This window comes from Melanerpes formicivorus, unplaced genomic scaffold (assembly GCF_026170545.1).
Source record: "Melanerpes formicivorus ecotype bairdi unplaced genomic scaffold, bMelFor1.0.p_v2 SCAF_22, whole genome shotgun sequence".
NCBI classification, from domain to species: Eukaryota; Metazoa; Chordata; class Aves; order Piciformes; family Picidae; genus Melanerpes; species Melanerpes formicivorus.
Genome location: NW_027142374.1, coordinates 2083921 through 2100068, shown reverse-complemented (window position 1 = coordinate 2100068; position 16148 = coordinate 2083921). Strand labels below are relative to the sequence as shown.

Sequence of the window (16148 nt, the reverse complement as noted above, 5' to 3'; positions counted from 1 at the left end):
TTTGCAGCCCCAGGGAAAATTTATCAAATCTAGTCTCAGTGCATTGAGTTTATGACTTTGATGACTTGGAATTTAGCTCTGCCTTGTGCTGTGTGCTTCCTACCCTGCCCTTGCTGGAGGCTTTTTCTAAGTCGTGTCAGGAGGCATTTGGGGCACGAAGCATCTATCCTGTGTTCAGTTACAAGTGTCCTCAAATGGCTGCCTTCTGTGAGCAGGTATCCACAGAGGTGACTGTCTGGGCTCTGGCTCCAGCATCCTCCTGGTGATGGTGGTCCCTCACCAGCTCTCTGCCTCCTCTCACAGTCCCCCTGCATGGGGAGGAGATGTGCACTGCTGCTGGGGTGTGATGTTCAACAGAGTGAAAAGAAACAATCCTGAGCACTGAACCCAGGTATTTCACTGAATGGTGGCGGTTGGATGGGACCTCTGAAGATCAGCTAGTCCATCCTCACTGCTAGAACAGGGTCATCTAGAGTCAACCACTCAGGGACACATTCAGGTAAATTTGGAATGCCTCCAGAGATGGAGACTCACCAGTCTCTCTGGGCAGCCTTTTCTGGTGCTCGGCCACCTCAAAGTGAAGAGTATATTCCTCACGTTTGTCGAGCCTCCTGTGTTCCCATTTGTGACAATTTCTATCTGCCTTTTTTAGGCTGAACTGCTGCAGCATGTTTGGAAGTTTTCTGGTTAGAGGAACAACTTAGCTCAAGGCCCAGGGCATCTGCAGTATTGCTGAGGGGGTTTAGACATTTTTCCACCTACTGGCTTTGTAAGCGGTGTTTGAGGAGCTGCTTGCTACCAAGCTGGTGCAGGTGGTGTGGGTCCCCCAGCCTTGGCAGATGGGAGCACCCACTGTGCTGCTGCATCTCTATCCTGTCTCCAGCTCTGGGGGTCTCCCAGGAGGTTTGGGTCAGTCCTCACTCCTGCTCCATGGGAAGAGAGGACAGCCCATGCTGATTTCCATGAACGTATTTCTTCACCATGAGAGTGGTGAAGCCCTGGAATGGGTTGTCCAGGGAGGTGGTTGAGGCCCCATCCCTGGAGGTGTTTAAGCCCAGGCTGGATGAGGCTCTGGCCAGCCTGATCATGGCAGGGGGGTTGGAACTAGATGATCCTTGTGGTCCCTTCCAACCCTGACTGATTCCATGATTCTATTCCCAATATGCCACCCTGCCTTTGGTCTCATAGGAACGGCGTGGGGCTTGTCTTGTGGCAGTTGCATTGCAGAAAATTCACTGCAGTTATTAAAGGCTGTGGATTATCTGACACATTAAGGTCCCATAGGGCAGCTCAGACAAATGTCACCTCTCCACTGTGTGGTCTCTGCCAGAGGCTCACAGATACCAGCAGATACTAAGAATCCTGTTTATAGATGTATTTCACAGCTTATGCACAATGAGTGTGCCTTGCCCTATCAACATGACTGCGTGGCTCTGTTTCTCCCTTCTATAAACTTTTATCCTGGATAGAGTACAAAACAGACTGCTAAGAAGAACAGGGTGATGCATGTGGGTCTGCTTTGCCGCTCTGGGGTGCAGACCAACGCTCTGCAGAAGAAACAAAACGGGATTCTGAGCTTCAGTTCACACCCCTGAAATCACCCCTGCCAAAAGAAGAGGAGCTGGGATCGCTGTGGGGAGGCAAGATTGGATTGCCACATTTAATCCACTTTCAGGAGATACTGCCAATTTGAAATATAACTTTAATTCTCTCTTGGAAATAGATTCTGGTATTGGAGCCTTTATTTTTAGTTTGGATGCTGCTTGTACAGCTGTTGCGGGGAGGATGCGGGAATAGAGCAGGGAAGCGTGTCAGTGATCAGGGGAGGGTTTGGGTCTGTCTCCTCGTGCTGGGCTTCTTGCAGGAATGAAGCAGGTGCTGCTCACTTCCAAACTTCTTGCAGACACCTGGGAAGCACTTCTCCTTGTGTTGTGCAGCAGACATAATGTGCATTTTCCCCCCCCAGAATTACTTTTCCTAGGTTCCTCCAAAGCATGGAGACAGCTGTGCCTCCAGGCCACAGCTGCACCCCACATTTCTGCTGATGCTGCTGAGCCGCTGCTGATCCAGGCTGGTGTGGGAATGGAGAAATACAGAAAGAGAAGTTTCTGTTTTCAGTTATTTTCCCCCTTATTTGCTTTTATGTAAGGCCATCCTGGGAGCAAGCCCCAGGAGGTGTTGCCCTGCTAATGGTGCAGAAAGGCTGAGGTGGGGAAGCACCCTGAGGAGCACTCCTTCCTCTCAGGGTGCCCACTTCTTGCTTATGATGACGTTCCCACCTGGGTCTCTTGGCTTTGTAGGGGTCCTTGCTCTGGTGTTTTTCTTGTTGAAAGCCCAGGATAAGTGACAAAATAACAATCAGTCTGTAACTGGAAGTGAAAGTCTTTGGTTTGTGTTTGTGCCATGTCTAACAGGACCTTAGTTGTGTTACTCACTTTTAATTAAATACTTTGGGGCCTGATCCTCTTTGCAGCCTGTGCCCTGGTAAATCCCCAGTGTTTAGTGAGTCCTGGGCTGATCCTGAGCTGCAGGCTCTCAAGAACATTGCTTGTTGTGGGAGGAAAGAAGATGCCTCTTAGATGAGTGTGCAGTGCTTGTCCCTGAGCTGGACCTGTGTTGTGACTTGGTGCTTTTGCCTTGTGGACTGCTGCTGCTGTTCCTTTGCTGGTCTTCTCCTGGGGGTTCCATCTCTCTACTGCCTGGCTGCCAGCAGTGGGGGTAGCCCCTTTGCCATCCACTCTCTCCCCAGGATTTGTCCTTTCGTGTCCATGCTGGAACACCTTGGGCTTACCCGCTTCACGGTGCTGGGGGAGGGTAAGGAAAGAGAAGAGGGTTTTTGTTTTGTGCAGCCCTAAACCAGCTGCTGCTCTGAATTTACATGGTGGTGCTGCTTTCTCATGGAGCTTTTCTATTTGAGGCTCACTTCTATTTGTTTTGGATTTTTAAAGGCATGCAAACTACCAGGCAGGGTTGCAGCGGGACAGGCACTTGAAGCAAAGCTTTAATGTCACATGTAGCTTGTCACCTCTATGGGGGGGCTGCCCCAGCCAGCTCCCCAGGCACTGCTTCACCTCTTGCTTTGCATCCCTTGGCTGTGCCTGCTGTGCTGCTGATGTTCTGGAAACAGCAGGGAAGGGTTTCTCTCACTGAAGTGCTTGCAAGTGTCACAAGTTTCCTTATTAAATCCTTACTCTTCCCAAAGCAGTGGGGGGGGGAACTGATCCTGGCTCTGTGGGTGGGGGCTCACCTGCACACAAAGCAGTGCCTGGTGTGAGATTCAGGGCTCCATTTGGGCTCTGCTTTAGTTTTTCAAAGCCCCTTTAGATTTTTTTCTTATTTCTTTAAGGTCATCTCACTTAAGTGCCTCCCAGCCCCACACACTGCTGGTGCTGCCAATGGAAGGAAGCTTGGATCTGGCTGCCCCACCACAGGCAGAGGCATCAATAGGACTGGCACGTGGTGATTTGCCCCCTTTTGTCCCCAGAGCCCTGCCTGGGGAGAAACAGAGGCAGGAGGAAGGCCTCAGAGAAGGCATGTGTTGACTCAGGAGCATATGTTGGAGCTTGGGGAAGTGATTCAAGCCTCAGAAAGAGCAGGGCAGATGGTGATGCTGAACCCTGTGGGGCAGGTCCTACTTAGTACACTGCAGGAAAGTACCCCTATTGAGACCTGTTCACATGGCAGAAAAAGAGAAACAGCCCAGTGTCGCTTTTTAGAAGGGAAATAAATTCCCCATTGGCAATGGGGAGTAGGCAAGGAGGGGCAGAGGTTGGTGGGAATTGTCTCTGGGGTGCCTGGGAGCTGCCCATGACTGCTGCCACCCGCTTGAACCTTGCCCAGCTCCTGGTGGGGGAGATCTGGAGTATGCCTTGTGGGAGATGTCTGAGTCTGGAGTGAGGGATGCTGATTTACGCTCCCGTCTTTAGCTGTTGCAGCAAATGTGTAATGAAGTCTATTTTGGGCCGCGCAGCACATCTGCGCCTTGCCTTCACGCTTGCTTTTCTGTCTTTTTTCAGCGAGTGTGAACCAAACATTGCAGTCAGTGTGTGATTGCAGTTTCTATTCTAATAAAGAAGAGCATAGGTAGGAGTTAGAAGCCTTGAGAATTGCACATTTCCCCCCTCCCCCCCAGTCCAGCCGCGTTCACACCCGGAGAGTGAGGTTGCGTGTCAAATACCTTGCACCTGACTGCCAGCTTCTGCTAGAAGCATTTTTGCTTTCATTAAACATGACAGAAACCTGCATGCAGCAATGAGTGGAGCTGTGGCAGTTCTGCTTGGAGAAATCCCACACTTCAAAAGAGTGTGGATTTTAATGGAGTGGCTGGAATTTTTCGTGAGTGTTGCTGGACTTTATTTTGTAACTGAATGTGAGAGCTGAGTTCTGTGTCCTCAGGGCCAGTTCCCCTATAGCAGCCACGGGGCAGCCCGTGACCGACCACAGAGAAGACAACAGAGGCTGAAATTGGGAACCTGGAGCTGCAAAAGACACTTCTTGAGGGCTGCAGACTTTAGAATCATAGAATCAAGCAGGTTGGAAGAGACCTCCAAGATCATCCAGTCCAACCTATCACCCAGCCCTATCCAATCAACCAGACCATGGCACCAAGTGCCCCATCCAGGCTTGTCTTGAAGATCTCCAGGGATGGCGACTCCACCACCTCCCTGGGCAGCACATTCCCAGGGGGGATGAGATCCTTTTTTCCACAAGGCATCATTAAAAAGAAGCTTAAAAGAGAACCTAAAGGCTGGAGGACTTAGAAGAGCAATGAGAACTTCCACAGCAGAATAAAACCAGTTTAAAAGAGAACCTAAAGGCTGGAGTGGTGCCCCTACCCTGGAAAATGGGGACACAGGAGTTTCTCAAGTTCCTTTAACTGTTTAACATTTCAAAGCAGCCTCCTAACTGTAGCCTTACTCCCAGGAACAGCTCAACCATTTGGCTAACAAGAAATAAAAATCAAACAAAAATTGGCCAAGTAGCTGCATGGAAATGTTCATGCATGCAGTGTAAGGTTGGAGAAGTCAAAAGTGGCTGTAAGGAGGGATTGGGAAGCACTGGTCAAACATTAATGATAAATGGTGCTGCCATTTAAACCTGTGGCAGGCAGAAACTTCTCTGTGGAGTGTAACAAGTTTGGAGGCTGTGTTTTATTCTTAACTCAGACCCATTTTTGTCTGCAAGTTGGTATTTTGCTCAGAAGAACAATGATTGTCTGGGCTGTGTGGGGGAAGGTTTGGAGCTGAGCAGACCTGAGTTGCAGCTGAAGGCATGGTGATCTGCTGTTAACAATAAAAATTGTAAAAGCAAACAAGCTGTCTATTAATAGCAAGCTTTTCAGCCTTGCCTTTAATTTCATCCTGTTACCTTTGGTTTCTGCACTTCCTTTCCCGTTAAAACTGCTGTTTTCTGGCTGTGACCGTTGATGATGTGGGTAGATTTAGACTAGATGTTAGAAAAATTCTTTACAGTGAAGGTGGTGAGATGCTGGAACAGGAAGGTTGTGGATACCCCCTCCCTGGAGGTGTTTAAGGCCAGGTTGGACAGCCTCTTGAACAACCTGATCTAGTGGGAGGTGTCCTGATCTAATAGAATAGAATAAACCAGGTTGGAAAAGGCCTTCAAGATCATCGCGTCCAACCTATCATCCAACACCACCTAATCAACTAAACCATGGCAACCAAACACCCTATCAAGTTTCCTCCTGAACATCTCTAGTGGAAGTAGGTAATCTTTAAGGTGCCTTGCAACTCAAATCATCCTATGAATTTATCTGTCTCATCTCTAGGGGAGATTGTTGGGTTTTTTTAACTGCTAGTTAAAAGCAGAGCTGGTGGGGAACATTACTTCACACCAAAACTGGTTCCTGTTCAGCCAGTGACCATGTTTCTAGCAAGGCAGGTTGTGTCCCTGTGAGCATCTGCCTCCTGCAGTACCTATGCTTGTATCTTAACTGCACCAGAAAAACAGCCTTTGGCTGCTGGTTCCTCAAGGTATGGGACTCCTCTTGGGGGGACCTTGACCTGCTGTCCTTGCTGAGAATATGTGGGGTGTGCAAGTGGGAGGCTGTCTACAACTACCTGGAGGGAGGTTGTAGCCGGAAGGGGGTCGGTCTCTTCTCCCAGGCAACTCGCACCAGAACAAGAGGACACAGTCTCAAGCTGTGCCAGGGGAAGTTTAGGCTGGAGGTGAGGAGAAAGTTCTTCAATGAGAGAGTTGTTAGGCATTGGAACATGCTGCCCAGGGAGGTGGTGGAGTCCCCATCCCTGGAGGTGTTCCAAGAGAGGATTGGATGTGGCACTTGGGGCCATGGTTGAGTAGTCATGAGGTCTTGGATAACAGGTTGGACTTGATGATCTTTGAGGTCTCTTCCAACCTTATTGATTCTATGACACCCCTTGGGATACCTGCAACTGAGACCTCCCTGCTGGAGGAGCTGGCATCTCCATGGTGGCAAGGGAGTCACTGAGCTGCTTCCTGCATGTCTGGGAAGGCTGAGTTTTCCAAGCAGCTTGAACATGGGATGACTGAGTGCACTGCTAACCCGTTTGCCTTGCCCTGAAAATGTTTGCTCAGGGGATTTTTTGAGGGAGTTTCCTGTATTTAGTTGTGTGTAGGAAGCAGGCAGGGCAGAGGTTTTCCTGCTCAGCTGGTCACTTTGGTGGCCTTCTGCTCAAAAGTGCCCCCAGGTCCCCCCACCAAGCTCTGCCTTGGGGAGCAGGTTGGATTAAGGTGGGGAGCTCTTGCCCTAGATAGGCTATCCCAAGGTGATCTCAGAAAATGCTTCACTTACAGTTTATGGGTTGATTGTTTTTTTAATCTGCCTCTCATGGCTCATCTCAGAAATATTTATTTGCTGAGGACTGGTGTTGGGAAGGATGGGTTGGTTTTTGCTGAGCAGGTTTTGCCAGTGGTGTGTGCAGGATGTTGTGGACTTCACCTGCCTGTGCTCTCCCCAGCACTTCAGACCTGGGCTTTGAGCTTTGCAAATGTTGCCTAAACTGCACCGGAGCTGGAGAACCCTGCTCTCGTGTCCTGCTGCTTCTGACACCGCTGGCTTCTTCATCTCTTGCAAGTAGTGTCTTTTTGTTCCTTCCTATCATAACACCAAGCAGTGTGGAGGTTTGTCTGTTTCACTCTTTTCCCTTATTCACCTGGAGATTTGCAGCTTTCTCTCTAACTTGTGGGAACCATGCAGATGCCAGGCTGGAGGCAGGACTTGATCCCCCAGCAGCTCAGGGTACCAGGCTGATCCCTGCAGCTAATGGTGCCATGCTGTGGCTATCTGCTGAGAATCCTCAGACTGCTGGGTGGCTGCTTGGCAGCCAGTGCTGTTTGAAGGACACGGTGGTGGGGTGTGCTGTGCTCAGACCACATCTTGCCTCAAGGGACACCCTGCCAGTCTCAAAGTGTCTCCTGCTCATTAGAAATGGGTAATGAGGACACCGCTACTCTTGTTGCTGATGATTGTAGGCCATTTCTGTTGTTTGGGTGGGTTTGTTTGTTATTTCTTTTAATTTTTACTTTAATTATTCTATAATAATCTTCCCCCTGTAGCTTTGCTCTCTCTGACTCTCTCCACCCTTTCCACAGAGCTGACTTTGCAAGGACAAAGCAGTTCTGGCTGCTCCCAGCATAACCATCGCACTGCAGGCCGCTGAATTATTTAGGGTTACCCAACATCCAGCCAGTGAGTTGCTCACTAGCATCTGCCTGAATTGGTGAAGTTTGATTTGGGCAGCTAGAATTTTGTTTTTTTTGTCTTAAGCTCAACTCCAAGACTGAAGCATGGAGCTGTGTGTGGACTTGCCACCACCCTTCCATGGCAGCAGAGTGATACCAGTACTGCCTGTATGCTGGACTACATGGGAGGCTGTTTTAAGCATAGTTTACTAACTTGTAGCCTGGGGAATCTCTGAAACTTTCCTGTTTTGGATGATCTCCTACAGCCCCTGCCCTCATCTGCCTGCTGGGTCAGGAAAAGCCTCTTCTGCCCAGAGGCTGTAGCAACTTAAATATGTATGTGCATTAAATATGCATGTGTGCAATATGTACACATTAATTATGCATAACAGCAATATATATAGGTGCATTAAAAAAGGATATATTTATTTTTGCTTAGAAGCTTTCTCAGGCTTTGCCAAAATCCAGGGAGCTACCAGCCAGCTGCCAGGGGAGGTTTAGGCTCAAGGTGAGGAGAAAGTTCTTCACTGGGAGAGTTGTTTGCCATTGGAATGTGCTGCCCAGGGAGGTGGTGGAGTTACCGTCCCTGGAGGTGTTCAAGAGGGGATTGGATGTGGCACTTGGTGCCATGGTACAGTAGTCATGAGGTGTTGGGTGACAGGTTGGACTTGATGATCTTTGAGGTCTCTTCCAACCTTGGTGATTCTGTGATTCAGCCAGTGACTGGCACAAGGTACTACTGTGATGGCCTCAAAGTGCATTTGGATATGCAGGTAGGACAGTCTGGCTGGGTGGGCAGAGAAGCTGATTGTCACACCAAGGGGCTTGCTGGTGGAAGGGCAGCAGTCCTGGGGTGTGTTTTCTCTCTTCTCCCTTGGTTTTGATGCTTTTGTAGGGGTGCTCACTGCTGCTGCTTAAAACCAATGCTGTGTAAAAATCCTTTTCTTTTTTTAGCTCCTTATGCAGACCTTTCCACACATGATCTGCAGTATGGCCATCTCACTGTGAATCAGAGTGGTGTAGATTGGAAGACGCCTCTCAGATCATCAAGTCCAATTGTTAAGCCAGCACTGCCAGGTCACCACTAGACCATGTCCCTCAGCACCATATCTACATGGCTTTGAAACCCCTCCAGGGATGGGCACTCCACCACTGCCCTGGGCAATCTAGGCTAGGCCTTGACAACTCTTTTGGGAAAGAAGTTGTTCCTCATGTCCCAGCCTAAATCTCCCCTGGTGTTTCCTCTTGTCCTTGTCACTTGTTCCTTGGGAGAAGAGACCAGCCCCCACCTGGCTCCAACCTCCTTTCAGGGAGTTGTAGAGATCCAGACGGTCTCCCCTCAGCCTCCTTTTCTCCTGCTTCAGCACCAACAATTCTGATCCCGTGTAAAGGCCAGTTTAAATCAGCCTGTGCCCACGGTCCCAGAAATGATCAGGGCTCTCAAAGCCAGGCAAAGCCCCAATTTCCTTGTTAGCAAGAACCCCTGTCCATCCAAACTGGCCCAGATCTTGTAGTGACAGCTCAGGGAGGGGATAGGACTCACTTTTGGGCACTTGTTGCATCTTGCTGACTTCAGTTGCTTCTTTCCTCATCAAAACTTCTGAGTTTTTTTTTTGGGGGGGGGAGATAGAATTCCAGTTGAAGCCAGTTTAGGTTAAAAGCGTGCCTGCTCTTGACATCCAGCTGTAACTGATAGCGCTTGTCGTCCTGCTCTCCTTAATGAAAGCTTAATGCACTTATTTTTGATCTGGCTGTTTGTAAAGGGCCTTTTGTTTCCCTCCTGCAGCAGAAAGGAGGGGTGAGCTGTGGTGGCTGGGGATTCTGTCTGCAAATGGGCCTTATTTTTGTGAACAACTTGAACAAGATTCCTGTTAACCTCCTTCCTGGGCTTGGATGAGTAATGCTTTGCTGAGGGCTTTTTGCTCAGTGAGTTCAGCTGAATTGTGCAGGATCTGTAGATGGAAGGACCCTTGCTCTGGCCCCAGCCTTGCTCTCACTGGATGTGTGCTGAGGGCTTGGTAATTTCTAGCTGTGTGTTTTCGAAGGGGCAGCAGGCAGCCTTTTTTGTCTGGCCCTATCTTAAAGTAAGCTGTACTCCTTAGCAAGATTTTTACAAGACTCTTGAGGTGGGAAGCAGAGGCAATGTTCACTTCATAGCTGTAATTTTGGTTGCAATATCGTGGTGACCACATTGGTTTGCAAAACAGGGAGCCTGTTATTTTTGTTTTGTGCAGTAAGGGAACTAGAAAAGCTGAGTAAGATGTGCAACAAGCAAGACTAGACAACCTGAAGCCTTTCTTTGGTATTGCAATCCAAGATCTTTTCAGCAGTAATAAAAATTAAGTGCTGCTAGGCTGCTGTGACACTCTGTGCTTCGTTGCCTGGGTCTCAAGTGGCTTAAGAGGGGAAGAAAAAAATATCTCACTGCTGGGAAATTAAATGTAGGAGGGGAAAAAAAATCCCCTTTGTGAGCAGCTCTGCCATCTTTTATTATGGTTTCTGTGTAATTCCTCCCTGGTGTTCTCACAAAGCCAGGTGACTGCTGCCTGTAGGAACAAGGGGTGATAGGAGATCTTGGGCACTGCTTGGAACTGGGGTGGGAGGTGTCAGACTGCACTGGGGGCACCCACTTGTCAGCAGCCTTGCTCTTCCAGGGGCCACAAAGCCAAGCTTAAAAGGCAATACTGATGCATTGTTATTAGTTTGGTTTGTAGGATGGTGCCTTGCGTGCCAGTTTTGGTCACAGAGTTGTTAAAGGTTTTTATTATCTGGGGGGGTTGGTTGTTTGCTTGCTTGTTTTTAGTTGTTGTTGGGGGGGGGGGGGGGGTGAGAGTTTTTTGAGGTGTTTTTGTTTGTGTTGGGGTGTTTTGGTTGGTTGGTTTGGGTTTGTTTTTGACTTATGCCTCTCTTCCCCTTCCTAACCAGCTCACCTTTTGTTTGCTCAGGGAGGGAGGCAGTAAAATGAGCTGCCATGCCCAGAGGGCTGTGGTGCAGTATGTCATTTCCAAGAGCTGCTTTCTTCCAGTGAAGCTGAATGGATGGAAGTGGGACTTTCCACTTGACAAGTACCATTCCAGTAAGTGCAGAGTGGGAAGATCAGATGTGCAGAGAGGAAGCCTTGGGTGAAGGCACTTGTCTTGCTAACTGTGAGAGCAGGAACGCCCTTATCCCGGTGCCTGTCTAGGAAAAGTGGCGGATGGGATGGATGTGACTCATCTCCCAGGATGCTGGCAGGGTGGGCTCACTTCTGCAGCTGGCAATGCTGGGATGGACCACACCAAAACCACTTGAGCACCAAGCCCAGCATCCTAGGGCCAGCTCAGACCTAATCTCTGTGTCCCTGCGGATAAGCAGATTTCCCTCCTGGTGCCAACCGTGTGCTGCTGGTGTTGCTTGGTCAGCTCTGGGCAGTGTGTGCTTTGCTGGAGCTGCTCTGCAGCTACATTACCCAGCCCAGCAAGAACAGGAGCCAAAAGGATTTCCTGAAGATAAATAATTTTAGGCCACATGTTGAGGATTTTTCTCCTGACTGGGTGGATTGCGCTGCTCTGATATCCTGATGTAACTGTGCTTGGAGCCCCAAGGATAAAGCTGTTGGCTACTGTGGGATTCAGAGATGAAAATACTCCCAATGGCATCTGGGGTATGTGGAGCTGATTTTGACTGTGGAGCAGGGGGTGAAGTAGGTGATTTCTCCCTCTCTTCCCCCTTTTATCTCCTGTTACTTCTGTGGAAAGATTTCTCTCCAGGGGAGTTAGGAAACCACAACTTCTACTTTATTGGGGTCTAAAAACTGAATCTGAACCAGCCTGAATGAGCATCATGGTTGGACTGAGACCTCAGGTACCCCTAGCAGGAGCTGAGGGTACCCCATGATGTTGTTGTGGGGGTTGGCCGTGCCTGGCAGCCTGAATTTGCCCTCTCATCCCTCCCAGTGGCACAACAGCCTTAGGGGACACCTTGACTGGTGTGTGTGTGTGTGTATGTGTGATGCAGACTGGGCAGACCTGGGTACCAGCTCTTGTTTCTGGGGGTGGAGCAGTGCATCCTGGCAGGGGAATTGGCAGCCTCTGCCCTGGTGGGTGGGCAGCTGGGTGTGCTCACTTCCCAGGGGGAAACTGCTCTGGGAAATGGACTCCTTGCTGGTCAGCCAAAGCCCAGGTCTAAAATGCTGAGAAAAGTTTAAAAAGGGCAAAATGTTTGTAGGTGGCAGAGGTCAGAGTGATGTCTGGCTGTGCTGCCGTGCATAACCTAGTATTTAGCGTTGTTGTTTTTTGCTTCCATAACTGAAGAGTTCAGGATTTCAGAGGACCAGAAAGCAGTGGGAAAACCAACAAATTACAGCTTTGCTGGCTGATGCAAGCATGGACAATTGCTAACTTGGATGGGTTTTTTTTCCTTCCCCCCCAGTTTTCACTGACTTTAATTCTTGCCAGGGCAAATCACTGCTCTGCAGAGCTCGCTGCCCTGCAAAAATAGCTGCCGATGAGCAGACATATGTGGCGCAGCTTGAGCTGGGGACAGGAAGGAGGTAGAGGGTTGAAGATGGGAAGACCTCGCTGTATTTGCTTTGTGACCTCTGTAAAGCATTTGGCTGTTATTCAGAGTCCTTTCTCCTGTTCTGGAGCCTGAAGTGTTGCTCCGAGCCTGAATGTTGCCTGCCGGCGGCATGCTGCTTGGACTCTGCTTTCGGACTGCCAAAAATAAAAATGGTCTGCCTGGCTTTGAAGCTTGAGCGATGGTTTCATAACCCTGGCTGCCAGCAGGGCAGGGAAAAGAGGGAAGAGACCCTGAAAAACTTCCAAAGATGGATGGCTGTGTTTGAACAGGACCAACAGTGCAAAACAGCAGTGCTGAAGTAATGTTATCTCAGTCAACGTCTGCTGCCTCTGGTCTGGGTTTGGCTTTCTGCATCGTATGTGGACATGGCTTTCTGCAGAAGGCTGCTGGGCTGAGGCTGTGGTGAGGGACAGTGTGGCAGGCTTGGGGGAAGATGCAGTACTGTGTGATTAGAGGGTGGACTGTCATTAGATGGAAAAAGAAAAGCTCCACCAAACCAAAACCCACACCAAAAAAAAAAAGGCTCTTTTAGGCTGTCACCACCATTTGTGACACTCCCTGAGTCCAGGAGAGGGCTGGACCCTCCTGTAAATTTATTATCTGGGGAAAAAAAAAAAGTCTTGTATTTCCTCTCTCCACCCTTCTTAAATCTTTCAAGTAGCCCTTTCCCCAGTTCTCCCCGCCCCACCGGGTCTCTGCTTTTATCAGTGGCTTTGTTGGCCAAGTCAGCTTTTCCAGGAGACTCAGCCTGCTTGGGCTCTGCTGTTCTCCACTCTATCGTCCTTGGTGAAGGTGATCTTCATGCAAGCCCATATGGTGAGACAGCATGTCCCCCTGGGACAGGGGACATAGGAAAGTGCTCTGGCTGGGGCCCCTTGTGTCACTAGGCACACCTTGACTTGCATTAAGGATGTTGTGATCTGGGTTGATGCCGCTCTGCTGCACATCATCTGCTGCTTTGTCCCTAATGGGGAGTAGGGAGGAGGTCGGGGTGTTGAACCCCATCTTGTGTTGATCATAATTTAACTGAAAAAAAAAAAAAAAGGCATTGGTCCTTTTGAAGGTTGGGCTAGGCAGCCTTTAAAGGTTCCTTCCAACCCAAAGCATTCTGTGATTCAGTGGTTTTCCCTTGGCTCCTCTGTTGCTTTTGCTCGTTGTTCTGCTTGGTCAGGAGGCTTGCATGGTTACCCCCTGCTTAGTTTAGCAGGAGCTGGCTTTTCCCCCGTGGTCAGTGCTTGGTGGTCCTGTTGTCTGCTTGAATATCAGTAGGAGTTTCAGGCTCAAATGGGGGAAAAGGGACACTAGTCTAAATTTCAACCTTTTGCTCTCCCAAGATACTGGCCTTCCCTCTTCTGCTTAGGGGTGAGCAGTGAAAGTCCTCTCCGGTGGGAAGCAAACTCAGAGCTGTGTTCACCTTCAGCCCCTTATCTGGGACCTATGAGCTGTCAGTGTTTGAAATGCAATGTTGGGTTTTGTCCTCAAGGACTGTGTGTGTCATTGACCCTATCCCACAGGCACGGTAGGGGTCAATCCTGATCGGTGGAGCTCACTCTCTACATCAGGAGATCTGCCTAAAAATGTGGTCGGTGAGTGTAAGCATAGCCTGAGCTGCTAAATCCTTAAGTTTTTTCTCTCCAAGCATTGCTTGGGCTTGCACAGAAATGATTTAAGGACAAAGTCATAGAGAAAAATTGGCAAGAAAATCTTCAATTAAAAATATATCACTGGGGCTGCTGGATGCTTTGGGGAGGTTCTGGTAAATGTGAGGAGGCTTTTTAATGTTGCGGATGCGGGGATTTTTATTCCCAGAACCGTCAAAAAAACCCCACAAACCCTCACCCAAACCCCAGCAGCTAGAACAGGCTGTTTTGGGAGGTGGTGGTGGTGGTGGTGGTGTTATTTTTTGCAGGCTTTTTCTGTAAATCAGGTCGGCTCCTCCACTACTTTCATGCTAAATGAAACAACGCAGGAGTGATTAGACCTTAAACTGTTCCTGAGATCTAAGCCAAGTAATGGGATTTAATCTTTTCTTCTGCATATGTTTAATAGAAGCTATGATTTCATTCAAATGTTTGAGCTTTGTACTTGCACTGTGTATTCATTTCTGGGTTTAGCAGATGATTGTTTTTTTTTCTCCTCAGATGCCTGTGGTTTGGTGTTTTATTCTTTTTCCTAAGTGGTGTTTGTGTTTGCTTTGTGGCTTGGAGATACCTTCAGCAAACGCGAAAGGAGCAGGGGTTTTGATTAGCTTAGGTGCTTTTTGAAACTGCCAAATCAAATGGTAGGATGCTTTCTGTCTGCCACTATATATTTTTTTTCCTCTGGAAATGGGGCCAGCAGGTAGCACAGACACTTGTTTTCCATATGGAGGATATAATTAAGCACTACGTTTTGCAGCTGCCCTAGAAATAGCCCACTCAGAGCAGCTCCCCATAAACAGCGGCTGCAGAGCACAGGGTCACCTCTCCTGTTGAACTCAGTCAAAGTCCATTAATTTTTACTCAAGGCTGGCTAATTTTTACCTAGTTTTGCAACTTTTATGAAGAGCTGCCTGGGTCTTGTTTGTGGTGCTGTGATGGATTCCCCGAAATTTTTGTGGACAGGCAGGGGTTGGTCTCTTCTCCCAGGCACCCAGCACCAGAACAAGAGGACACAGTCTCAAGCTGCACCAGGGGAGGTTTAGGCTGGATGTTAGGAAGAGAGTGATTGCCCATTGGAATGTGCTGCCCAGGGAGGTGGTGGAGTCACCATCATTGGAGGTGTTTAGGAGGAGACTGGATGGGGTGCTTGGTTGCATGGTTTAGTTGATTAGGTGGTGTTGGATGATGGGTTGGATGTGATGATCTTGAAGGTCTCTTCCAACCTGGTTTATTCTAGTCTAAGTATGGGAGGGTGGGTGAAGAGAAGCTGCTCTGGAAGGATGTTGTGCTGGGGCAGGACATGGCTGTGGGAGAAGGATGCAGATGGAGGAGGAGAGAGGCATGAAGGGAGCCTTGCCCAAAGTCAGGTGAAGAATTCAGGAGGTGCTGTAAGCTGCAGGCATGATTCCACCACCTCTGTGCAATGCTCCAGCAACTTCAAGTCATAAATGGTGTCGGGTCATTAGTCACATCCATGTGCTTTTTTAGCCCTGGTCTGATGCCTTCAAATTGTACCTATTCCTAACTCCTTAAAGAAAACTTTGTAGCAAAACCCAAGCCTTAGCTCACCTTCTTGATGTTTGTAGATGTCTAAATTTTAATGTAAGAAAATGATGGTGATTCCCAGTGTCTCCTTTTGGGAGCTGCTGCTGGCAATAAGTGGGCTTTGTACAAAGCTGGAAGTGCAGGAAGGTTGGGTTACACAGGAGTATTTAGCGGAAATGTGTTCTCTCTGCATTTCTCTGTGGCTTGAGGATGGCTGTATCCCAGCAGCAGCACTTTGCCCTGCCATGCTTGCAGCAGACCATGTGTGCCCTGCAGCGGTGCTGACCGTGTGGTTATTTATTACTGCAGTCTGGGCGCCTGGTCCTGCCCCAGCTGGGAAACAAAGACAGATAGTGAGCTGCCAGCTCAGAAAGATGTTCCTGGCAGAACAGCTTCCCTAGCCTCATCTTTATCTCCTGTGATTTGTGTTTGATCTCTGGCTGCTGTCTTCCAGCTGAGCTCCTTCAGGAGAAAGCTGGCTTGGATGCCCTGCTGAGTGCTTGACTCGCTAATGGGCTTGGTTAAATGCAGGGGAAGCAGAGCAGGAGCCCTGAAATGAAGCTTGAAATGTGGCAGGGCTGGAGCACCTCCCCTATGGGGACAGGCTGGGAGAGTTGGGGCTGTTGGAGCTTGGAGAAGAGAAGGCTCTGGGGAGACCTAGCAGCCTTCCAGTACCTGAAGGAGGCTACAAGAAAGCTGGGGAGGGACTTTTGACAAGGG

The 16148-nt window shown here is 49.1% G+C and overlaps 1 protein-coding gene across 4 annotated transcripts in view; it reads left to right on the top strand.

Moving 5' to 3' along the window:
• Nucleotides 1-16148, top strand: part of ATP11C (ATPase phospholipid transporting 11C) — a 68840-nt gene that overhangs the window by 1239 nt on the left and 51453 nt on the right. The window contains exon 1 of one of the 4 annotated variants that reach the window (XM_068151810.1): nt 10700-10759. The exons of 1 other annotated variant lie outside the window; for it this stretch is intronic. In XM_068151810.1, the coding sequence (XP_068007911.1) occupies nt 10718-10759 (42 nt within the window). In that variant the 5' untranslated portion in view covers nt 10700-10717. Of the gene's footprint in view, nt 1-10699; nt 10760-13698; nt 13830-16148 lie in introns of those variants that run through there. 2 more of the 4 variants (XM_068151808.1, XM_068151811.1) reach the window with 2 other exon arrangements.